General features: G+C 35.1%; 1 protein-coding gene across 6 annotated transcripts in view; it reads right to left on the bottom strand.

The window, feature by feature from the left end:
- INTS6 (integrator complex subunit 6) overlaps nucleotides 1-25,859 on the bottom strand; it is a 142,943-nt gene that overhangs the window by 68,095 nt on the left and 48,989 nt on the right. For all 6 annotated transcript variants that reach the window (XR_005884945.1, XR_005884947.1, XR_005884946.1 and 3 more), the window contains 12 exons: nucleotides 21,939-22,064; nucleotides 21,145-21,299; nucleotides 16,059-16,211; nucleotides 15,790-15,922; nucleotides 14,717-14,811; nucleotides 11,611-11,721; nucleotides 10,466-10,681; nucleotides 8,484-8,610; nucleotides 7,551-7,693; nucleotides 6,348-6,579; nucleotides 1,757-2,131; nucleotides 723-816 (listed from right to left, as the gene is read on the bottom strand). Coding sequence is in view for 3 of the 6 variants with exons in the window: in XM_040991460.1 (XP_040847394.1) it covers nucleotides 723-816; nucleotides 1,757-2,131; nucleotides 6,348-6,579; nucleotides 7,551-7,693; nucleotides 8,484-8,610; nucleotides 10,466-10,681; nucleotides 11,611-11,721; nucleotides 14,717-14,811; nucleotides 15,790-15,922; nucleotides 16,059-16,211; nucleotides 21,145-21,299; nucleotides 21,939-22,064 (1,960 nt within the window). In the remaining 3 variants the exon portion in view is untranslated. The remainder of the gene's footprint in view (nucleotides 1-722; nucleotides 817-1,756; nucleotides 2,132-6,347; nucleotides 6,580-7,550; nucleotides 7,694-8,483; nucleotides 8,611-10,465; nucleotides 10,682-11,610; nucleotides 11,722-14,716; nucleotides 14,812-15,789; nucleotides 15,923-16,058; nucleotides 16,212-21,144; nucleotides 21,300-21,938; nucleotides 22,065-25,859) is intronic.

Consider the following 25,859-nt stretch of genomic DNA (forward strand, 5'->3'; position numbering starts at 1 on the left):
ACAGAATAATTTGTCAGCCATGTAAAAAGCTGTGATCTTATCTTGATCTTTCAGAGTAGTTTATGTACTATAAAGGTAGCTTGTGTCGCAGGGGAAAAACTGCTTGCTCTAAATTCTATACATGCAGCAACGAAGAGAGAGGGTTAATCACAACATGAGTATGTTTATAACCGAAACATGAGATAAACCACAAGTCTTCTAATATGAAAATTCATAATGTTTCAAAAGAAACATTAAAATTGCTTTTAAACCCATACAAGTATGCTTTTCAATTAACTGTACTTCTCAGTGATATTTGTAACATTGATCCACAATCCTTGTCCTAAAGTACATAATCCTGATCTACTGAAGCAATCAGAGTAAGGTCCATTTGTGCAACTCTGTTACTTTTAATACCATCTTTTCAGGTAAGAAGTGCACTCAAAGTCTTTCAAAGTTATATCTAATTATTGATTAAGATATAAAGGCCAAAAATTTAGGCTACAGAGAAGGATAAGCAAAAATTAAGAAACCATCTAATACTTTACATAGATAAATGAGCTACAATCCTTTTAGGTTTATGTGGCTTCTTTTTAAGTGAATTGCTTTCAACTTGGGTAGAGGGGAGTTCTACATAGTTTGTCATGAACATGCACAAACACAGATACAATTAACAATTTCCTATATGAGTGCAAACTGTGGGTTCATTCATCATTAAATTTGAAAGCAAAAAATAAATTTACCTTGCCGCTTCCTTAATGACATTTTGTAAAAATATTAGTCTTGTTTGTAAACTGCCTTGCACATGCTTCAGTAAAGTGAAGATTCTTTCATATTCTTAAAATGAGAGAAGCAAAAGGAAAAATTAAGTGGCTTACAACATTGAGATATATTGAAACAAAAATAATTTATATAAAATTTCACTGCTCAGAGGTTTACAACACATTTTTTAAAAAGTATGTGTCAACAAAGTTACAACAACTTGTCAAACAATGTTTTACAGATAAGTTCCCATGAAGGTGTTAGCATAAAGCTTAGAAACATGAGGGTACACCGGCTTTTTGGAAGTACTAATGACAAGAAAACAAGAAGTGGCCTTTTTAAACTCCATCTTTGTAATTTAAATTCTAAACTGAAATTTAACACAAATGAAAAACAAAAACAAAAACACCCAAATGATTTAAAGATGCTATTTCTACTTCACATTTTCACATTCAATTTTGCCAAGTTAGCTTCGAAATGCCAAGTTCTGAGTCTGACCCACTTCTGGACCACTCTGGGTCATTTTTGCACCATTAGACCAAGTGATCTGTTACCATTTTCTGAATGAATGTAAATAACAGTGAGTTATATTCCCATAAAGGGCTTCTATATTTATATCATTTTGTTTTTTGGCATAAGCACATCCCTAGTCACTATGAGTTTAAATCTTTAACATACATTCTATAACAAAAATATATTTACAGACATAAAATCATCTAATAATATTCACTCTAATTTGGGGAGGTTGGTGGTTAGAACACTCATGACAATGGGTGTCCATCATGGCAGGAATCATATATAACTTATTTATATAGTTTTCTTCAGCTCCCAGTTCTTACTGCCTGTCATACCTAGTACCTTGGAAATAGCAGATATTCGGTGATCACATACTGAACAAAGAATCAACACACATGATTCAAATAGTGCTCAAAACCAATTCTAGAATCAGATCTATATGTTTAGTTAATTCAACATACAGAAATCAAATCTGAAGTTTGCCTTTAATTATACATACTTCTTCCTGGTTTTCGGATTTCTTTCATTATTTGTGCTTTTAATTCAGTGTTGACCTCTTCATGGCTTCTGCAATGCATTAATTTCTTTCCTTTGCTGAGTGAAGATGCTGGTATATTCTCCTCGGCACACTGTTCTTTATCTCTTGGTTCCTCATGATTTTCTAAAAATCCACCAACAGTGAGGTCATTAGTTCCTAAATGATCGTGCCCAAGAGCCTCTGTATGATTAGTTGGTCGTTCCAGTATACTGGCTGGAGAAGATGACGTTGAAAATTCAGTATCCATAGCATTTGGTGTAACATCTGATGAAAGTTGGTCTGTAACATGATTTTCAATCACATCATCCGCTGTTGAATCATTAGTAGCTTCTGAAACTAAAAAACAAACGGGAAAAAAATGCTGAAAGCACACTGAAAGTAAAGCACCTCTTCCAAGTAAATCACAATTGATATCTTTGATTAAGGTAAATTAACAAATGACATGATGTGGCTCTTAAGCTTTGCCAAAGACATGGTGGATTTTAATGTATCACATTCATAATTGTCACAAAATCTGTTTACCTTTTCCTTAGGGAAAAAATACCAAAAAAGAAAAACCAATTCCAACTAGCTTTTAGTTCTGTTTTGTTCTTTAACATTTTATTGAAGAAGGTTTTTAATATGTTAGTGAAATACATGTGATTAAAATTACCAAGGTCATCTTTACCCTCAAGAATTCTAGCTCATTCCAATGGATCTATTCTACTTTAGAGGCAAGAGTAAACAGAACAACTTTGACTTTCGCAAATTCTGCAGAGAACACACAGGTCATGCTTCTCAGCAGCACACCCTTCTCTTGTAAGCATGAGTTGAACAATGCAGAGCAACATGCTGCCTCCTGCAGTTCATCAGACTATTAGCCTCACAAGCATGCAAAATAGCCAGTTCATGCCAATTATTACTTTCTCCCCACAGAAAAGTAGTTGAATTCTAATTCTAAGTTCTCAATTAATCATCAAGCTCCAGACTTCACCTAAATTCATTTCTGCTGTCCTCTCTTACTATCTCTAAATGTCAGTTCCTGATTTACCCATACTTCCCTGTACACCCAGCCCTGCAATCCTCTGAATGCCTGAATCCTTCCTAAATCTAGCTTTAGAACAGCACAATTCCTAATTCCTCTTCATTGAATACTCCCTACAATATTGTGCAATTTAAGCGAAATCCAGGTCTCAAAAAAAAAAAAATTCACTTCTTTAGAGACCTGGAGTAGAAATTGCATTCCCTCAAATAATCCCCACACAATTAAAATCGGGACGCAATGTCACTTAGTGTGTGGCCTCCCCGTGTCATTCCATAATTTATTCCAGGCATTCTTGTAAAAAATGATTGCTATTCTGAGGCTCATCTCACTTGCCTCATTACTACCTTACACTGAACTTCAGGGCACTTTTGTAGCCAGTGGTATCTTTGGCATCTGGTTCAATGCCTTCCTCTCACCCACTGATTTCAGATCCTAGCTACTCAGCATAGTCTGTGGACAAGCAGCATTAACATCATTAGAGAGCTTGCTGCAAAGTTTCATTTTGAGCCCCATTATCTGTGGGTTAGCTAGACCCCCAGGTGCTTCAGAGGTACGTTAAAGTGTGACAAGTGCCATGGTGGGCACCTGGACTAAGCAGCCCACCTGTCAAGAATCTGCCTCCCATCCCCAATTCCTAAACTCTAAAGAACACTCTGCTTACATGCTGTCTGTCCATTCATCCAACCAAAATTCAGGAATCAAAGAGCCTAGTCCTCATTTTTGCAGGGCCCTGGCTAATGCTCTTTGACTCAGCCAAGCCTCTATCTCAGAAACATCTCTACTTTCTCCCTCCTTTGAATCAGAGCTGTTCCACCCTGTGCCTTTCTTACCTATCAGACCTATCTCTCACGATATATCACTATTATCAATGTCATTTATTCTCTTGTTCCCTGGTCCTCCTAGAATCCCTGCTAAGCAATACCTCAAACTTAGTGACTGTATCTGCTTCCTTATGACCTTCATTTCAAAGTGACAAGCATTGATGGAGCTCTACCAAGTGGTCACAATCACCAGTTTGTTCATCTTCAGCACTGCCCAGCAATCTTGCACAAACTTTTCTTCCTCTTCTGCAAAGATTACTTTAACTTCCACCACCCTCTTCAATCTGACTCACTCTGACATCCCTTCCCCCTCAGCAGCATACTTCCTGTGTCACAGGGGTGGGGGAAAGTCACCTAGCATTCATTACAAAGTTGTAGTCCAGGAACTTCCTCTACCTTGCCTTACTAAATGTGTACCCAAACCCGTGCCACTCAATTGAAGTAGCTGTCTTTCAACAGCAGTCTAGAACACTCCCTTTTGCCTTGGTGCTCATGCCTTCATTTTCAATTCTGCCTCTCTAGTGGTTGCAACACAACAGCCCTTAAACACATCTTTCATGTTACTGACACAATCTTTCTACTCCTCTAACTGACCTATCTTATTGAGCAACTGAGTACCAAAAATCCATTCTAGTTCCCTTCAGCTTCTATGATGTTAAATTCTTCACTATATTCTCCTATCAGATTTTTTCCTTTTCTGTTTTCCATTCTTAACACTAACATTTTTAACATTTTGTTCTGGACTTCACTTTTTTTCCCTTCTAGTTTCTCCTTGATGAGATCTTACTCAATTTGAGTTTAGGACTCAAATACTCATCTTTTGCTGTGGAATTTCCAATATGTACTTCCATGCACATCATGCCTTCCCCTGCTTCCTGGTCCTCCCCAAGTGCTGCAGAACAGATGCTTCCCTTGTCTGGCCCAATACCCAATGAGACAATATTCAGTTACTTCTCAGATACAAATAATCTCATTGCCAGCCAGATCCTGAGTTTCTCTCCCCTCAGTTTTCTAACTTCCCCCTGAACATGTATAGTAGCTATTTAACATCACAGACACTATGTCAGAGTTTACATTCTTCAACTGCCTTTTTTTTCTCTTGCTGAAAAGTTTGATATTTATTTGGTCCAGGGCCCATTTGAGCCTGTATACTCATACTGGACTTGATAAGCCTCTTAACAACCCTTTTTTTCTATAAAATCCCTCTGTACTTCTGTTTGTGCTTATGTATTTTTCATGGGGAATGAAAGGAGAACTAACAGATACACTTGTTCTGCAGCATTTCCTACAGTCTAGATTTTGCTAATTATATCCCTGTTTTATCATGTTACGTTTTTTTTATCCTCTGTATTTCCTATCAATTGCTAGCTAAGTCTGGAGCCTGACTATTTGATATCTTTTCCTCACTTTTTAAAACTGGATCAAGGACCCAGCACGGAAACCTATTGGCTAAAGTCCTCGCCTTGCATGCACCAGGATCCTGTATGGGTGCCAGTTCGTATCCCAGATGCTCTACTTCCCTTTCAGCTCCCTGTTTGTAGCCTGGGAAAGCAGTCAAGACAGCCCAAATCCTTGGGACCCTACACTCAGGTGAGAGACCCGAAAGAAGGTCCTGGCTGTTGGCTTTGGATTGGCTCAGCTCTGGCTGTTGAGGCCTCATGAGGAGGAACCCTTGGATGGAAGATCTTTCTGTCTCCTTCTCTCTGTAAATCTGCTTTTATAATAAAAATAAATAAATCTTTAAAAAGAAATCCTAAAATTTGACCGAGACTACTACTTCAGTGGCAGCATTGTGTAATCCCACCAGAAGGTACACAATATTTGGTTTCTCTCCTTTAAGATATCATAATAACCCAGGAATGATAACTACTTACAATTAATAAATCCATTCATTAACGATTCTCTATGTTCATTTTTGCTCTTTCGTAACAATTCACAAATTACAGTCAGGCTAGTTTTTATGAAATGGTAGACCAGGCCACATCTCTCAAAATCTTTCAGTGAGTTCTAAGTGTCCTTAACATAAAGTACAGAATCTTCACAGCACCTTCTAAGGCCCCATCTTTTCTGGCATTTTATCTTTTGGTACTCATGGACCTCATATTCAATATCCACACTACACTAGAATTATGCATTCCCTTAACACTTTTCTTATTACTAATTGTACACATAGTCTTCTTAAATTATCTCTTTAGTATAAGCAAATGCATATTTTCATTCAATTCTCATCAATCTTTCAAGGTCAGTTAAAATATAACTTCCTCAGGAAAAGTGACTGACATCACAAACTAATTTAAAACCTCTTGTCAAAAGTTTCCACAATATATCTGACTTCTTTTTTAACATTTATAACTATGCAATAACTGTCTTTCCTTGCTCATCATAAATGAGGGCAAAGATCACTACTGTCTCGGTCACTGAATACATTAACCAAAATAGCCTATTTATTAATTAGTTACTAAAACTGATGATTCTTTCAAAACTACTTTGAAAAACTTTGAGATTCACAAATATTTTAGAAAATGATAGCTAATGAAGCATCATGAATATATAAAATGTTCACTAGAAATACATACAAGAATTATTACATGCTACTTTAGAAAAGCTTCTCTTAAAATCTTTAGCAAATTCTTAAAATCTAGAGCAAAAATTTCTTCTATAATGAAGAACTCAAACAGCACCAAAAACATGTTTTAAAAAATCTTACTGTTATGAAGAGGAAGGGGCTTAGTGAGGTCTGGCTGTGCTTGAGCCGCAGGTGCAGGTGGTCCTTTGCCTCCAATATGATTATTCACGACAGGATTCTGCTGCCTGCCTCTCAAGAGAGGAGACATGCACCGACGTCGCTTAGGGATCCCTTGCATATTTGGTTCACCTGGTCGCTTATGTTTATTCTGAGGTCCAGCCACAAATTCATCTGCTTCATCTATCATCATACCCTAAAAACCAATTTTGAGTTTACATACAATTTTTAAATATCTATTTTCACTTATTTTTTAATTAGCAAATTGTGTATATTTATGGGGTATAGCATGGTATTTTGTTCTCCACACACGCACACGCAAACACACACCAAACATTCAATCAAGCTAATAAATCTACAGTCTCACAAGTTAAGCACTCTATTTTGCATGATGACAATGTAAAGACTCTGTTTAAATATGCAACACAACATATTTAAACTATGATCACCATACAATGTAATAGGTTACACCCACCTAACTGACACTTAATATCCTTTTCCCCACCCTTTTCCTTCTCTTCAAGCCCTTTGGTAACCATCTAGCCATTCTAGTTTTAACAAAAAGAATACAATTGTTATGGATTTATATTCTATTCTAAAATGGTAGAACTAATCCCAACTCCAATTAAAACAATGGTATTTTGGGGTGGGTATGGTATAGTGGTCAAAACACTACTTGAGGTGTTAGCATTACACAGAATGGCTTAGGCTGCTGCTTGCTATGTTGGCATTCCATTTTGGAGAGCCAGTTCAAGTCTTGCTGCTCCACTTGCAATGCAGCTTCTTGTTAAAGTGACTGGGAAGGTAGAAGTTGATGGGCCAAGTACTTAGGTCCCTGCTACCTATGTGGGAAACAAGGATGAAGTTCTTGGCTCTGGAAGGCAACAGCTGATGTTTTAAGCAGCTGGTCCTGGCCTGAGTTCCCAGCTCCCAGCTTCAGCCTGAGCTATGATGGGCACTTGGAGGGTGAACAGCAGGTGGTAGACTATCCCTGTGTGTCCCTATCTCTCTTTCAAATAACATAAATTTAAAGTAGCATCTATTTTAACTATAATCGCTCAGTTTCTTAGACAATCAGGAAAATATACTTTAGCTAAATTAAGAGGCTGTGAAATTGACAAATACACACCGCAAATACATTACATAATGGAACTCTTCAAACTTTACCTTTTTATCCAGCTTAAATGGGTTGCCAAACGTATGCAACCGTCGAGGTTGATCGGGATCAAGTTCTCTCAGTGGAGAAGGTACTTGCTTGAGGTATTCCTGGTAATTCCCCATTTGTGCTATAGGAACACTGTGTACTTGATCTTAAAAAAAAAAAATAAAAATAAAAATACATTAGAAGTTAAATTTCAATCCATCCAGTTATCAAATCTATAAATGCTACCCAGTGTTATTCAAGATCATATTCTCCCTTAACAACATATTTTAGTTTGCTGTAATATAAATATTAAGACAAAGTCTACATTTTAAAAATAAAACTTAAAATGGTTTTCACTTCCAAACAAAGCAAAAAATATTGCAGCATATATAAATTTATTATGAAAGGCCTAACTCTTTTGCTCCAAAGCTTCATTACGAAATTTCAGAAAAGAAAGCAATAAAATGTAGTACAGTAGAAAAGCGAAGCCATATAAACAACCCTTCAATGTGAAACTATAGTTAGAATTTTAAAGCAAGGGGTAAGTTCTCATCTGACTTGATTTGCAGCAGATGCCATGAACATAGCTGAAGGAAATTTCAGAACATGCCATGTACCAGTCATACAGAGTTAAGCCATTGAATACAAATACATCAAAAGAACATGCTTGTATGTACTCATCTGCATATAAACATCTGAGTAAAGTGCAAAAAGGAAACTAAACTGACAACAAAGGCTGTTACCTCTGGGGAGCAGTTACAAGCAACAGTGACACCAGGAGGGAAGAGAGAGCATCTGGAATCACTTATATTTGACTTCACTGGTTTAACTTTACAATAAAAATGTAACACTTATTGTACTAAATCTTTACATTTATATTATCATGCTATATTTTCTCAGGCTATAAAGAAAAATTACACACAAATATCACTAATATTAGAACTATAAAATTTAACCTTCATCCTGTCCTTTAAGAAATTTACGAGTGCTCTTCAAAAGATTAGATCTCATTCTCGTCAAGTGATCCAAAAGATTACGTCTTGGTATGTCATAGGCATTTCTAAACGTTTGAGGCTTCAAATCCTATTGAAAAACATTCAAGGACAAAATTTATTTTCAAAGAGAGTTAAAACAGATTAAAATTTCCAGCCTGCAGTTAGTTTAGAAATAAGTCACACATATTAGTTAACTCAAAAAATAAAAACATGACATAATCTTAAAAAGCACTAATTTAGGACCAAAAGATGAAAATTTTGTAGTAAATACAACTATCCTCATGTAATCTTAAGTCCATATTAAAAGTCTAAAGATTTCTATTACATTTTTGATAGAAGTTAGTTTACTTAAATAAAAACCAATCTCAAAATTTTAACGATCAACGGGTCTATGAAATAGCTTTGATGTAACTTAAATGCCACAAAATCATATTCTGTAAGAACACACTTGGATGAGTGTTGATAAATTTATACTCATCAAACCATTACCACACACCACTCTATAAAGTTTCCTATACCCATTGGTAGTTATTATCTATTCTTATTCCCAGGCAATCACTGTACTTCTTGTAATATCTAAGTTTCTGTATCTGGCTTCTTCCAATGAGTATTATGTTCCTTATGTATCATAGCATCTTCTTTTCATTCTGGAATAATTTACTGTATGGACATGCCACACCAATGCCATTACATCACAAGTTGATGGATATCTGATTGATTTTAGCATTATAAATAATGCTTCCATATGTGAACACTGACGGACATACAAGGCTGTATGTACACAGACATACATGTTCATCTTTCTTACATAGGTATCTATAAGTGGAGTAGCCAATTTTAAGGTAAATACATATTTAATTTCTTAAACTGCTAACTATTCTCCATCAGTTAGCTATTTCAGTTTTCCACATACTCACCAACAATGGATGTTTTTTAGCCACAAATTTTAGTCATTTTACAAGGTATAAAGTAGATTCTCATTTTGATTTTAATTTGTATCTCTTTATCAGCTAAGAATTGATTATCTCTTGTGTGACCATTTTCACTTGTATATCTTTAATGAATTCAGTATTTTTCCCATTTTTACTGGGACATTTGTCTTTTTATTAGAGTTGGACATGTCTGTGATATATCTGATACAAGTCCTTTACTGTATGTATTCTTGTCTCCTAAGTATATATGCAGCTTGTCTGTTCATTTTAAAGTTTCTTGGAAGAGCACAATTTTTAAAATCTTAATGAAGCTCAATTTATCAACTTTGTTTCATGTTTTCTGTTATGCTTTAAAACCTGTTACTAACACAACATCTAATTGCTCCAGAGTGACCTACTTAAGACTGCTTTCACACCCACTAAATTTTTTTAGCACCTGTTAAAAATTGACTATATGTGTGAGGGTATTCATCTGTACTCCTCTTTTCTACTGAACTGAATTAATCTTTATGCTAAATCAGTGTTCACCACTACAGCTTCACAGTAAATTTTAAAGTCAGATGGTATAAGGTTTCTAACTTTATCCTTGCTTTCCAAAATTGCTTTAACTATGTAAGAACATTTCCATTTCCACATAAATTTTAGAATCAGTTTCCTATTTCTACAGAAAGGCTGTCAGGATAACGCTATTTTGTCAAGAATATTCATAAATTGTTTGTGGGTCAAAAGTCCAAGTTCTGCAAAGTTCAGCAAAATAACTTTGGACAATCTCTACGCTTGTTCCTCATCTGTGAAATACATGAGGTTCTCTACTTTTCATCAACTCATATCATGTAAATTTGTTTTAACTAACATTTAATGACTCAATGATAACATAATGATCATTATTCTGCAGACACAAAAGTACTTTCTTCAAATTTAGACAAACTGAATGACAATGAACAAAAGTGAATTTACTCAACAACATAACACAACATAGCTAGAACAGTGCTAAATTTATTTGATTTATACCTTATTTAGCAAAGCAACTTGGAACCCAGTGTATTCCTTCATATTAAGATCCAGCAGTCTGTGAGGGACATCCTCTGAAATTCCCTGAAGGAGTTGTTGAAAATCTTTTCTATATGCCATTGACGAACCATGGGATCGACTTCGGACTTTAATACCAGTTTCTTGTACTACTTTTTTACCTACAGATCCAATGACTCGATCAGATTCTATTTTGGCCTAAAGTGAAAACAAACAGTAGTTATATTGATATGACTAACTTGATAAACCAAATATCAATAGCTAGTCTTCTATAAACTTACTATATATTCAAAAGCACCTAAAAATGTGAAGCTCAAGCAATGGCTTTAAATCATTACAATTCTAAATTTTTAAAAGAACAAACAAGTACAATTTCAATTAGTTATTTATTAATTCCAACTACACTTACACCTATGACATGTAAAAGCACCCGACATGAAAATGAATATCCCTAAATCAGAGATTGCGAAAAATTACAAAAACAGCAATCTCATCAAGTTACCTAAAGATATTGCATTAACATGTACACAAGGATATGGCAAATTGTGCACAATTTATCAACAGGAAGTGAACAGCAGTGTTTTGACTCCTCCCAAACTGCACTTTAACTAGCAGTTAAGGTAGAAGTGTCAAAAGTACTGTGTTTTTCAAGACAACTGTGGCCAGTTCAATCTATCATAGGATCGCTTAATGTGATTTATGTCCAGAATAATAAAACGTATTCTTTCTAAAAACATTTTAAAAGAAACCCCTATTTTTTAAATAAAAATCTACAGGTTCTACAACACAAAGAAAAGGAAATTGCTGCTTTTTTCACAAAGGGGGGAGGGGTTTCTAACATAATTTCCATAAAAAAACTGTTCCCATGCAGGAAATCTAGGTCATATTAAGGAAGTATTTTCATAAGTGGGAATTATAAAACCGTAAAAATAACATTTGAAAACAAGCAGATCATAGACAGAATTATATTATAGGCATCATAGGCAGAATTATATTAATATATGACACATGAGGCTTTAAAATGTAATATCAACAAAATGGAATTCCATTTAACCATCAGTAGTTTCTAGCACACTAACTTTGCCAAAACACTGAAAAACTTAGACTCATTAACTTTCTTAAATTACCTGTTGACTCAACTTTTTGAGGTATGAGATGACACTGTAACTAAGTCCATATTCCATACTGTCTGCTATTAGGTTAGGTGCTCCCATCATTCTAACAGCTTTCTTCAAGGGCTACAGGAAAGAAGCAAGCATTATTCAACAAACTTAAAATTACATGTTTCCATGTAGAGAAATTTCTCCATTTTTTCTCAATAAGGAAGTATTTTTTTTAAAAGATTTATTTTATTTTTATTGGAAAGGCGGATATACAGAGAGGAGAGACAGAGAGGAAGATCTTCCATCCCACGATTCACTCCCCAAGTGAGCGCAAGGGCCGATGCTATGCCAATCCGAGGACTTTAGCCACTAGGCCACGGTGCCAGGCCCATAAAGAAGTGATTTAATTATATTTACATTTCAGCAAAATGTTTGTCAGTGGCATGAAAAGCAATCTGAAACAGTTAAAAATAAATCATTCCTTCAGCACTAAGGATGAAGTACTGCAATGCTTAGTATTGTCGTAAGACAGAACTAAATTTGGGTAAGATGAACAACAGACCCATTACAATGTAGATTTTTAAAAATTTTAACACATGACGGGCTAGCATTGTTGGGTAGCCCATTAAGCTGCTACCTAAAGCTCTGGCATTCTATATGGGAGCTCATTAGTGTCTCAGATGCTCCACTTCCAATCCAGGTCTCTGCTAGTATCTCTGGAAAAGCAGCAGAGGTTTGGACCCCAACACTCACATGAGAAACCAGAGAGAAGCAAGCGCCTGGCTTCTGCTTGGCTCAGTCAGTCCTGGTGTCATTGTGGCCATTTGTGGAAGAAATCAGCCAATGAAGAACTCTCTCTGTGTTACCCATGCCTTTCAATTAAATAAATAAGTGAAAAGAAAGAGAGAGAGAAAGAAGAAAAAAAAGAAAAGATAGGAAGAAAAGGAAAGGGAAAAAAAAGCAAAAGGGAAAGAGGGAGTGAGGGAAGGAAAGGAAGGTAGCGAGTGAGGAAGAGAGGGAAGCAAGGAGGGAAGGAAGGAAAAGAACAAAAAAGAAACATGTGCAGAGGACAGGGAAAACACAAGATTTCTATTTCTACCCTGGGTATGGTTCACCTACCCGCTGTGTATATGGGTGAACCAGCTTACAGAACCTCTGTGATTAATTTTTCATTTGTGTAGCAGGAATAATAATAATAACAGTACCTATCCTTTTAGGTTTGTCATAGCATTAAAGAATTAAATAACTGAAAAACACTTATAAAAGCAGCAGACATACATCAAGCATTCAATATGCATTAATCATTCCTATCATTGGCTATACTGAAAAAAAACAAAATCTTACAATAAGTATGAAGAGGAATTAGCCTAATATTTATAATGGATGAGATATAGTGAAAAAATGCAATTGTAAAGCGATTGAGAACTACTTTGTGCAGCCAAAAATACAACCAGCAGGAGCAGCTAACATTTGTGAATGGGACACAGCCAAAAAAACAATAACCACTACTGTATTAGAAAGTGTATGAGCACTGGTGTCAACCTAGAATGAACATCAAATCTGGTTTAACACCTCACAGTTGTTACAAAATAAACAAAGTCAGTGTCCGTACTAGTTCCTACTCAAAATGTTTCTTCCTCTTCCCCTCTTTACAATTGCTGTAGGCAAGTCATTCAACATAACTTCTCTTCAAACTATAACATTATTATGATTTTCAAAGATCAAAAAATTAATCTACTTATACTAGGAACCATTAAGAGATTGGTTATAGCCAGATGCTATAACAGTTTAAAAAGGAGAAGTAATGCTTAAAAGTGGTTTCAGCACACATCTTTTTAAGAAGCTGTGATGCTGGCATTCTGCATGGACCCTGGGCTGTTCCCTGCCTATTGCACTTCTAATCCAGTTCCCTGCTCATGGCCTGGAAAGGCAATGGCAGATGAATCAAGTACTTGGGCCTTCACCCATGTGGGAGATTAGAACAAGCTCCTGGCTTCGGCCATGCACCGTGCTGGCTGTTGCAGCCAGCTGAGCAGGCCAGCAGATGAAGATCTCCTTTTCTCTCTGTAAACGTGAGCTTCAAGAATAAACAAATCTCTTTAAAGAGCCACCTTTTCAATAATCTAAAATTGTTTTGTTGAACACTCTTCCAAATCTCCAGGAACACCGTTTTAGGTGGATAAATGTTTTCTCATAGAGCCATACTCTTTTGGAAAACTAGAGTGTAATCATAGATAAGACCATTAGTGCAGTTGTTCATTTTATTTTAAGATTCATTTATTTTTATTCTGAAGTAAGATTTACAGAGAGAAGCATAGACAGAAAGATCTTATATCTGCTGGTTCACTCCACAAGTGGCTGCAACAGCCATAGTGGAGCTGATCCAAAGGCAGGTGTCAAAAGCTTTTTCCAGGTCTCCCACATGGCTGCAGGATCCCAGCAGCCAGAATTAGAACCAGCACCCATATGGGATCCTGGCACATGCAACGTGAGGACTTGAGACACTAGACTACTGTGCCAGGCCCCCAGTAGAGTATTTTGTTAACTATGTGGTATATCTACTCTAAGGAATACTACTCAGCTATAAAAAAAGAATGAAATCTAACCATTTGTAACAAAATGGTCCCAGCTGGCAACCATTATGCTTAGTGAAAAGGGCCAGTCTGAAAAGGACAAGTATCATACATTTTCTCTGATATAAGACAGCCAAAATGCAAAGAACATATATGAACTACACAAGGGGAAACTATCATACCAGGAAGTAAAGGTATCACACAGCATGAGCCTCTACTCTGGAATACAAATAGGACTCCCAATGAAACTTATAAATAGACCTTTGTATTACAATAAAAATAATAAAGTAAAAGTAACAAGCATTTCAACCTTATAGCATGACTGTATGAATTAGATATTAACACACAAAAGCATTCTGAACAGCACCCAGCCTGGATTAAGTAGTACATACACATTCTCATGATTCTCACACATTCTGTAAATCTCAGAAAACTTTGTTATTACATATATTCTACATATTATCCTGCTATTTAATCTACAACAGACTATAACATCTAAGCTATAAACAAATTACAAAATTTAAAACAAGTTTTTTTTTATAAGATAATAACCTTACCCCAAGGTAGTAGGGAGGCATTGTCTTCAAATAACTTTCAAACGACTGTCTCCATTTCAATGTTGGTTTTGCTTTATGCACTTTAAACAAGTCATCTAGAAATGTATAACATGAACAAGCTATCACAACTCAGTTTCCACAAATAAAAAATGAAGTCCATTAATTTTTCTTTTCAAAATCTAGTTTGCCATTTGTGAGAGAATAACAACACGTGTTTTTAACAAAATTAAAAGCAGTAAAATTTCTGGTCTTTTTGCATTTTATTTGTAATATCATCTTAAAAATGGAAAGATGCCATCCAAAATTGTATGTAATAATGAAAGAAGAATCAGGAAATAAACAAGGAAATTATGCCCAATCTATACCCCTGAACACAAACTGGGAAAAACAAATCTGACGTGATTTCATGCAGGCAAAGTTTTCTCCACAGTACTTCTCAAAAAGTCATACCCAAAGACATACCTAGAAACCAACTTTAGATTTTTAATAGTATTTTAAAACAAATTCTATTTTCAAAAATATTTATCGATTAGGAATAAATTTTTTATAAGAGAATCATTCAGATTTGATAGAACACTTAAACAAATGTTTTATATACCAAACATAAAGCCTGTAGAAGTTACTTTAAAAATTTTATGGAAAACAAAACTAAATGGTAAATTTATTTTGGTGCAAAACCCTTGAAATACACAGGTAATTTTTCCAAATTTTTCATGAATCTTGATACTGCTTTTATGTGTAGATCAAATAAAAATAATTTTTAATCCAATATTCCAACTTTTAAAAGTTCTCTTGTATTTCCGATGAAACCATAAGATATCCTAACTTGTAGAAAAGTTAGAACAAAATTTTAAAATGTGATGTTTTAGACCCAAAGATGTTTCAACATTAACTTTCAGCCACCATAAACATGAACAGGTCTTAGAAAACCTTTTTAGGAAGCTCAATATTTTAAAACATGAAAAACATTTTCCTTGCTTTTCAGAAAACAGAAATTACAAAGGAATGTTGCTAGAATTAGTGTTTAGAAAACTTTCATGCCCAAAGCTACGGAGAACATGATACAAACTCACCTAAGAGGGGAAGAAGGACTGGATAATTGTAAGGCATCACAAATAAGTTGACACAGTTCAGTGCTGTACTGGCTTTCAAGTAACCAAAAGGATGACCAAGTTCACTATATTTTGCACTATTGCTCACATACACCTGTTAAAAAAAATAAGAAGTTAAAACATCATTTTAATGACCTATGCAGGGTTGATTCTTTCATTTTAAAGTTTCTCTTTTTAATTTGTAAATTAAGTTATTTAAATTGCTAAATCACTATAGTTGCTCAGCTTACCTGCCAACATGTTTGAGGAGATTTCCTTTCCAGGATAAACTGAGTCAGTGGTGAAGGCTCCAATTCATATTTGTCAAAAGGCAGTTTGTCGATAACCATTGGTTCACAGTCTGTACAGGAAAACTTCACTACAGGATGAGATGTACGAGGTGGCTAGAGAGGGAAATCTCACCATTAGTAGTTACTTAAAATATCAGAGGAAAACTCAAAACAAATATTCTTCACCAGCAAAGCTCACTCAGCTCCGCAGTTTTGCTAGTAAGAGTTCAATTTACTACTGAAAGCAATTACTGTACTAAAAGAAAATACTTGAAAATGTTTAAAATGCATTATAACCCCCAAAGACAAACACTTTAAAAATCTATGTAAAATGACAATTTTACAGATTAAAACTTAATTTATTAGATGTTAAGCAAAAACATTTAAATTAGATATGCATCTATCATTTTTATGCTCAAGCAACAATACACAGAAAATTACAAGGTCTCATTTGTAGCAATCCAATCATTCATATATACTGTGAATTCTAAACTAATCATATACCTAGGTGAATATTTGCATATATGTGAACTTCATTTATTTTGAAATTATGTATAAATTATTAATATATACATAGAATATAATATCAAAATAATATTAAAATAGGACAAAACAGAAGTAATATTTTCTTCTCTTTTCCAATTAGTTGTTTTAGTTATTTTGTTGTGTACATAATGCTTTATCCTGAAGACTGCTGTTCTAGAAATATGAGAAATATGGTAATTTTCAAAAATTCTTTTTTACTTATTTGAAAATCCCAAAGAGAGGAGGGGAGAGAGAAAGGTATCCCATCCACTAGTGCACTACCCTAAATATCCACAATGCACAATGGTCCCCAAGTTGGGTAACTCAACCTGGGTCTCCCACCTGGGTGGCAGCAATTCAATCACTTGAATTATCACTGTTTCTTCACAGGGTCTGAATTAGCAAGAAGTTGGAATTCAGAGCAGAGCAGAGCAGGGAACCAAACCCAGGCACTCCCAAATGCAGTGGCGATGTCTTAGCCAATGTTTTAACTGCTATCCTAAACATTACGGCCAAGCATCCTTTCCAGAACAATAACTTTTTCAAGTGGCATGGTAGTCTTCACTTTATCCCTTAATTATCTCTTTTCTAAAAATCTTACCAACTGTAATGAAAACATGAGCTATAAGGAAATAATCTGGAATTTTAAAGCTATTACAGATTCCATTGACCACAGTTGCTACCTACACCCTCGGTAGCTCTCAAATCTGATCTCAGATTAATCAGTTCTCAGAATATACAAATATACAACTGCTTTTTAGTTAGTATCCTTAACTAGGCAGTCAGCACTCTCCCATCAATCCTATGGTAATTCAATATAAACATGATCACCATTTATTTAGTAAAAGCAGCAGCCAATCACTCAACAATAGAACCCAGACACTTTTACTAGAACTGAAATTATGGTACATATTTTTTACTTTCATACACAGTTCCTGCTGTTAACTTTTCCCCACAGCAGGTCACAGACACTCAGGAAGCAGGTCTTCAGACCCTCCTAGCGGCAGAGATCTATCTCCCCCTCCTCAAGAGGAAGGAATGCTGAAGAATTTGAAAACAGGCCAAGAGGACGACCCACTCCCTGTTAGCAATCAGACCCATGTCATGGACAATCAATTCTCCACATTAAAAAAAAAAAGGCAGGATAAACAACTTCCACAGAGCTGAACAAGTGGAGTTCTGGAGGGGGTGCACCCAGAGAGGGCATGGAAGTTCGTGACTCCTCCTCATTATCTCATCCTGGGCATCTCCATCTGCAGCCTTTCTATCATTCTTTAGAATAAACCAGAAAAGCTGTATCTTTCTGTGAGCTCACTGGACCTCTCAACAAATGACAGTTGCTGGGTCAGCAGCACAGGTGGAGGAGGCAAGCAGTGTTGGGACTGAGTCCTTAACCTGTGGGCTTTGACACCACCTTCAGGTAGATAGAGAACTGAACTGGGATAGAGGAAACCCCAGCTGGTATCTGCTGCCCCAGCATTAGCCAGCTTCCTGCTGGTAGGGGGCAAGCTCTACACTTGAGATTACAGAGCCTTCTGCATTGATTGTTACAGTATCAGAGCACGGAAAAATGGTTATTTTTCCCTTATAAATATCTTTAATATTAATTCATGAAGAACTATAATTATCCTTAATTTTAACACATGTTGAAATAATCACACTGCCTCCTTAAAAAGTATGCAGAACTTTGTTATCTCAATGAAAGAAGATTAAAGTATTTCAGGGGCTGGCATTCCGACTGCCACCTCCTGGCACCATCTGAGGATCAGCTCCTGTCCCTTCTCCACTCCTTACTAATGGCATGGGAAAGGCAGTGAAGGATGGCTGAAGTGCTTGGGCCCTATTTACCCACACGGGAGACCTAAAGGAAGCTCCTGGCTCCTGGCTTCAGCCTAGCTTAGCCCAGATCATGGCAGCCCTCTGAGGAATGAAATCAGTGGATGGAATATCTCTGCTCTCCCAGTTACTTTGCCTGTCAAGAAACTAAATCTTAAAGCCAAAACAAACAAACAAAAAAATGTGAAGATTGGATCTTCTGTATTACTACCATACCATACAGATCCTGTGCTCTACCCAAGCCAACTGTATGTCCAAATAGGTCATCTTTCATGGCCTTGATTTTTCAAATGTCTTTCCTGACTGTCTTACTATTTTCTCCTTTGCACAACGCAAACAACCTAAGTGTTAAAGAAGGAACTGAGAAGTCCCAGCGTCTAAGAGACAGCCCTTTCTACTCCACAGAACTAACACATCAGATAGCTAGGCAGGTCCTACCTCCTAGGGCTCAGCTCCACTCCTCTAATACAGTTGGCACACTGTACTCTTTGACGTATATCTGACCTCCCCCATGAAATGATAAAGTCTAAGACAATAAGCCCTATGTTTTACTCATCTTGTGTTTCTGAATCTAGCTTTATCTGACACAAGGCTTATTCAGCCAGTTTAAAAATAAATAAATAAAAGTATAGAATCAAAAAAGGAAAAGTGGGGGAAAGGAAATTCTGACAGATAATTTCACTTCATCCTCAGAACAATCTTGAGAGAGGAGGTACATATCCCCATTTAGCAGATGGGAAACTGAGGTTTAAAGAACAGAATTAATCAAAAGCATATTTAACATATGTAACATGATTCAAATTCAACTAGTTTCTAGGAAATTACATTTAATTTCAATAGCCATACTTATTTAACATACTGTAAAAATTTCATTTCATTTCTATTATCCTCCAGCTACTACATTGTCATTTTTGTCCAGTATTATCTCTTACGAGCCTCTCTTTCATTACCTTACCTTAACTAATCCATACTCTATCATTATCCATAGCCCTCTAGATAACCGAGCTGCTTTCCAACTCTTTCCAATCTTGCTGCATGTTAACACCAAATTAAATTTCCTAAAATTGTTTCATATATTTCACTAGGAAAAAACTAACATTCTTCAACCCTGCATTTAATATCATGAGCAATATGGCTGCTTAACAATACTCTCAATGTCCCACATGGATATACAAGCTATCCTTATTCATATATTCACCATTACTCCAAACAAATATGCTTCTACTTCCGCATGTTTTTCTCAAGTTCCTGCTCTAACAGAAATTTTACTCATTATCTATGCCTTTGAACAATTTGCCAAAGACTACCAGATCAATACTGATAAGACTTTTAATACTGATTCCAGATTTCATTTTATTAAGTTATATGGAAAAATTAATACAGATTTAAAGTACAAAAGGTTTCCAAAAGAGTTCAGTTTAATTCATGGTTACATTAAACACTAATAACTAATTAGTATTAACCAAGTATTTGTAGCTAATAATGTAAAAGTATAATATAATGAATAGTAATTGTGATCAATGTGAGAGTATAACATAATGAATAGTAATAATTGTGATTATTCAACAATCATCACTGTTCCTAGTAAACAACTCATATAAATTAGATCAGAAAATCTTTTTTTCTGCTTAGACTTCAGGACTACAACATCAAATATTAATAAAACCGTGCAAGCCAACATGAATTTCCAAGACCAACGCCTGGAGCCAGAGTTGTGGCACAATGCATTAAGCTGCTGCCTGCTTCCCATGACTACTAGTATGAGTCAGGCTCTCCACTTTCAACCCTACTCCCCATGAATGCACCTGGGACAGCAGAGGAAGACAGAAAAAATACTTGGGCCACCGCCACCCACATGTGGTCCTAGGTGGATTTTCTGGTTCTTGGCTTCAACATAGACCAACCCTAAAGCCTTTGTGGCCATTTAGGGAATAAAGCAATTAATAGAAGATCTCTCCGTGTCTTGAAAATCAATAAATCTTAAAACAAAAACAACAACAAAACTAAGGACTAAATGATTGCAAATTAACAGAATATTTTTCTTAGAGATGTATTCATTTATTTCAGAGGCAGATTTAGAGAGAGAGACGGGGAGAGGGACAGACAGAAAGAGATGCACTGGTTCACTCTCCAAACGCCAAAACAGGCAGGGGTGGACCAGGCCAAAGCCAGAAGCCTGGAACTTCATTTGGGTCTCCTCAGAGGGCAGCGTGGTGCAAACATCTGGACCATCTTCTGCTGCTTTCCCTGGTGCATTAGCAGGAAGCTTGAGAGGAAGTAGAGCATCTTTGACTGAACTGGTGCCCATATGAGATGCCAGCATCACAAGTGGCAGTATGCCACCACAGCCCACCACAGTAAAATTTGCTAGCCACAGGAGTAATTTTCTAAGCTTTCATTTAAATTTTAAATTATTCCCAGAGATAAATTCTCATCCTATGCATGTTTACATTCAAAAAACAAAATATTGCTACATTTATGATTCTGTATACATAGATGGCAAAAATTAGAACACATACTATTCGATTGTACAGAAAAGTTGTTTTTTGCTATTCTGTAATGAACAACACAGTTTATGTTTATCGTAGCACCTTAAAAATCTGTCATCACAATAAATAAAGCCTGTCTTCAACAAAGGTATTTACACCTTTTATGAAAAAATGGGCTATTGTTCTCTTGTACTTACTAGTGTTGGAGAATTCTGATCTGGCCAAAAAGATTCTGGAACAGGCCAATGACCTATAGGAACCCCAGTTTTAGGATTTGGTCTGACATATATGAGTTTGTGACAGCTATGCCAAGGTTGAGATCCAAAAGGTCTTGATATATCTGGCTGACCATCTACAAAAGCAATGAAAACAAAGTAAATATCATTTGGTTAAAAAAAAAACCACAAAGAAATTAAATTACATTTATTATTAATAAAGATATCCTGATACTGATTAATTCTTATATTATCCTTAATTTTTTTCTTAAATAACAAAATATTATTATTGCTCAGCATTTAGATTATAATTCACTAAACAGTAAATTCCAACAGAGTTTACATCACTTTAAAAGGAGCTCCTGGAGTACTTTTTTCTTGTCCAATCAGAAAGAATCAAACCTAGTTGGTGGTATCTCTTTATTAATAATGACCACACACCCCCAGTAATGACAAGCATCCAATTTGCTTTATCACATCCTCATTGTTAAAGAGTGCCAGAGAAAGAGTAAATACCATGCTTTGATCAACGTTTATCAACATTGTGGCTCTTACTAAAACTTCAGATTGTTGAATAACCATTTAATACAAACAGGAGATGCTACTAAACCATCATTGGTTCTCCTGCACTTTGATCAACTCGCTTTTACCAACAGCTTTATTTATCATCTTTGCAATTTGGCCTTGTCAGTCTTAAAATTGTGGTAACTTTTTCGTTCTAGTTGAACACTCACAAGATCAAATTTAGAATGTCTGTCAGAAAAGTTCAGTCATACCTTCTACAGGGGAAGGATCTGGTCCTGCTTTTTCAAAGTTGATTACCACCCCACTTTGCACTTTTTGCACCAAGGACTCTAGACACTGATTAAGCATTCGTGGAGAACACACAGAGTATGAGCGACCTGAAATAAAACGAATAAAAAACTAGTTAGTTGCAAGAATTCCCACCTGAAGCAAAGAAGAACCATGGTGTGGTGAGGTTTATGACAGCATATACCCAATTAACAAAAATTCAATGGTAAAGATTTGACTTATTTAATTGTCTTATGAATAAAGGGAACAAAAATAGTTATTTCCAACCAATTAGGAATCCTGTTTTGTGACAGCATGTACAATTTTTGTTCTAATCATAGTTATACAGAATAAAGAAATCTTGATTTAAATACACAAAAAGCGGGGAAAATGACAACTCTCATAACATTAAATCCAGCTATTTTCCAATGTAATTTGTCTTTAGAACATACGTATGTGCATATGTACATACACAAACAAACATATACAAATTTCTAGGAATTATACTCTACTACTTTCTCCTGCTTAACAAAAGTATAATCATGAAGATTCATACTAAGTACACAGAAGAGTATTAAAGTTATTTATCTGGTCTGCTAGCAGAAAAAAGATACCAGAAGAAAAGCTCTTTTAAAAGAACTTTCAACAAAAAGATCAAGACTTTGCCTGCTGATATTGAAGACATTAGCCACACTGGCTTACTGAGAACCTGAATCATGTGCAAAGATGCACAGACTTCATAGGCAGAAATATGAAATAAACCATTAGCAATTTTTAAACATGTGATGTTGAAATATATTGGATATATTGATTTAAACAAAACATTAACTTAAATTGTTCCTTTTTAATATGGTTACTATGAAGCTTTTAAATATGGAATATCTGACACAACCAAATTATTGGTACCAACTTATACTTAACATGATTCGTACTGCCTACTCAGAGAACATTCGACAGTGGTGACTGAAACTCTCACAGTAAGCATTACTTCAAAAAGTATTCATTATATAAAAACTTACCTGTAAATAAAATAATGACAATCACAGTCATAAAAACACCAATTACTGAGTATCTACGTGCCTCACAGTGTTCCAATCCTTTTATCATATTAATTTAATACAGTAATCATATAGATCATTCCTCTCATTTTAAAAACAAAAAAATCAAGGCACAAAAAGTTGACTAACTTACCCATTTAGTACAGTGGTAGTCAGATTTAAGTCCTTACCAGGTACTAGAAACATTATGGTACATATATTTTGTATTCCAGAAAATAGGTATTAATTTCAAATAAACTTAAAATACGGAATCATGCTTATTTTTAAATTGAATTTGATTTTTAATTTAAGCATATCCATAAAACAACATACAAAGGCTGACCATCCTTATGCACAAAACTACTTAGAGATTTAAAAGATTGAACATCTTGTGTTATATAAGTATTTTTCCAAAATGTGAATAAAAAATATTTAAGTATATGATCAGCAATTATTCTCTCTATTCCCAAGTTATATCACAAGTAAGCTGGTTAGGAAAGTGTAAGTAAAACTAATAATCTTAAAGTGAGAGAAAATTACTAACAACAAAGATATTTACTGAAAATTAACAAAAAATTAATAAGTGTAAGTCATTCGGCAGATAGTAAAACTTCATTAATTATCTTAAAAGTTAAATAAGCAATACTTTGTAATCTCTACAATGTGATTCTGTATCCTCCTGTTTCTTCTTGGGTGTTTTCTGTCTATAGTAAAACTCAGCCCTCAAAGTATTTTATGAAACATAAAGTTCCTAGAAACTTTAATTACGTTTGTGAAAAAAGTAAACAGCAAATACTTTCATATCAAGAAGCTGGCTCACTTTCAGGTATACAGAATCTACAAAAAAATTAAACTAAATATATTGGGTCTGAAGGCAGCATTAGCACCACAATAAATACGGAGAAGGTAACAGAACATTTCTAAGCCAGGCAACAGTCCTTAAATAGGTTGAGAAAATTTATATAACCTAGAAAAGTCTGTTACTTTATAAAAATGCATTTTATCGTTGATAGTTTAAGCAAAATGTCTATTAGACACTTTTACACCTGCTGTTCTCTGAGCACTCCCCCTCACCCCTGTTTCTCCAGAGTGAATTCGTCTCAACTCGTGGCCCAGCTATTTGTCTCCAGTGTTCTTGGTCATCTGAATCATTTACTAAAAATGTCTTCAATTCCTTTCATTGATTGCCCTCATCTTTGGTTCTCCTTTGAATCACATCTCCAGATCACTAATTTCCCCTCGAGAACACAAAGTATCATTTTTTACTAGTATTAGTTGCCCTACTTCCCTCCCAATCTACAGAAATTCTCATTTAACACCGAAGTGATGCTTAAGCAATAAAAATCAAACGTCACCCTCTATTTTAAAAAACCCTCCAATGGTTTCTCAACACACATGGAAAATGGAACATGTGTCCAAAATACTATTCAGTATTTGGCCCCTGCCCATCTCTAGTTCTATATGCAACTTTACTCCTTGCTACATAATCTCCCCACACTGACTTCCCTATCACCCCAGTGTACAAAACCTGTTTGTTCCTTTACCATTCCTTCCGCCTACATCTTCCTACAGTTAACTAATTCTATTATTGGGTCTCTGCTCAAGTGTTAAACCTTAAAAAGAAAACTCACTAGAATTCTGCCTCAAGTTACTCTCTAATCACTAATCACACCTTATTTTTCTCCATCACAGATAGAAATCCTTAAAATAATGTTAATTATTAATTTTACATGATTGCTATCTGTCATCCAGTTCAAGGACATAAGTTATATTTATTTCTTGATGTAATCTCAGCATCAAGAATACTCATTTGGCAAACAGTGGGCATTCATTAATTAATAACATGATAGCAAAATGTCCAAAATAACTTTAATTATTTGTGCAATCTTTCAAAAACATATATAAAAAGTAAAGACAAGATATCACTATGACAATATAGGCCAGTTTCTTTTTATGTTTTCTTTAATTAATATGAATTTTTCTGATGATGAAATAAACAAGTACAGGCACACACATCCCCCTAGGGACAGGAACTGTTAGTAATCGCTACATATTTGGATGCTGCAATATCAGCAGATATTTGTTGTTTTGTTTATTCTATTTTTCTGATGTTTAATTTTCAACATTTCCTTATTGAACATTCTTTGTTATAAATTTTTAAAAATGAAAACATATTATTCAGATTCATGAAAATGTTTGAGTGGCACTAGAGCAGCTTCCCATTATCACTGGCGAAGAGCATGGAAAGGGCAAATGGATGATTATATCAGGAGGGAGTCAAACTATATTTAAAGAAAACTTCCTCTTTTTTGACTAAGATTTTTGGAGCATCGAAAGATATTACCAAGGATGACTTCAGAATCTTCTCCTTTGGAGATGTTCCTTTCAAAGAATAAACAAAATATCTTTAGTATACCACTGCCCAAAGGCAAAGATACCAATTACTATATGATGTCTCAAAATTCTTTTCAGATCCTCTATGATTATACCATTTGTTTCATTTCACACTAAATATTCCTGATTCTAGAAAACAAAAGTCATAATGCATATATAAAGTCCCACATCTTCATCATAATCCTAAACTGAGACTTAGTGATTCATAATAAGAAATCTCCAATGTGAGAACGTTTAAATTACAGCGTCAAAGCCCTTCATGATCCATCGGGTAAAATATCATTAGAGTTAAAAAACAAACTCAGAATTTTTTAAAAAGTTCAAAACAAAAATGTGTATCCTTCCAAAGAAATAAAGATAACCAGGGCAAAATATTGTTCATATACCTAAAAAATTCAGAGTAGCAAACTTTTCAAATTATAGAATAGGCAGGTTGTTGCTAAAAAACAAAAACAAAACAACAAAAAACACACA

Source organism: Ochotona curzoniae, unplaced genomic scaffold (genome assembly GCF_017591425.1).
Source record: "Ochotona curzoniae isolate NIBS_2020 unplaced genomic scaffold, NIBS_Ocur_1.0 contig_64, whole genome shotgun sequence".
In the NCBI taxonomy this organism is placed as follows: Eukaryota; Metazoa; Chordata; class Mammalia; order Lagomorpha; family Ochotonidae; genus Ochotona; species Ochotona curzoniae.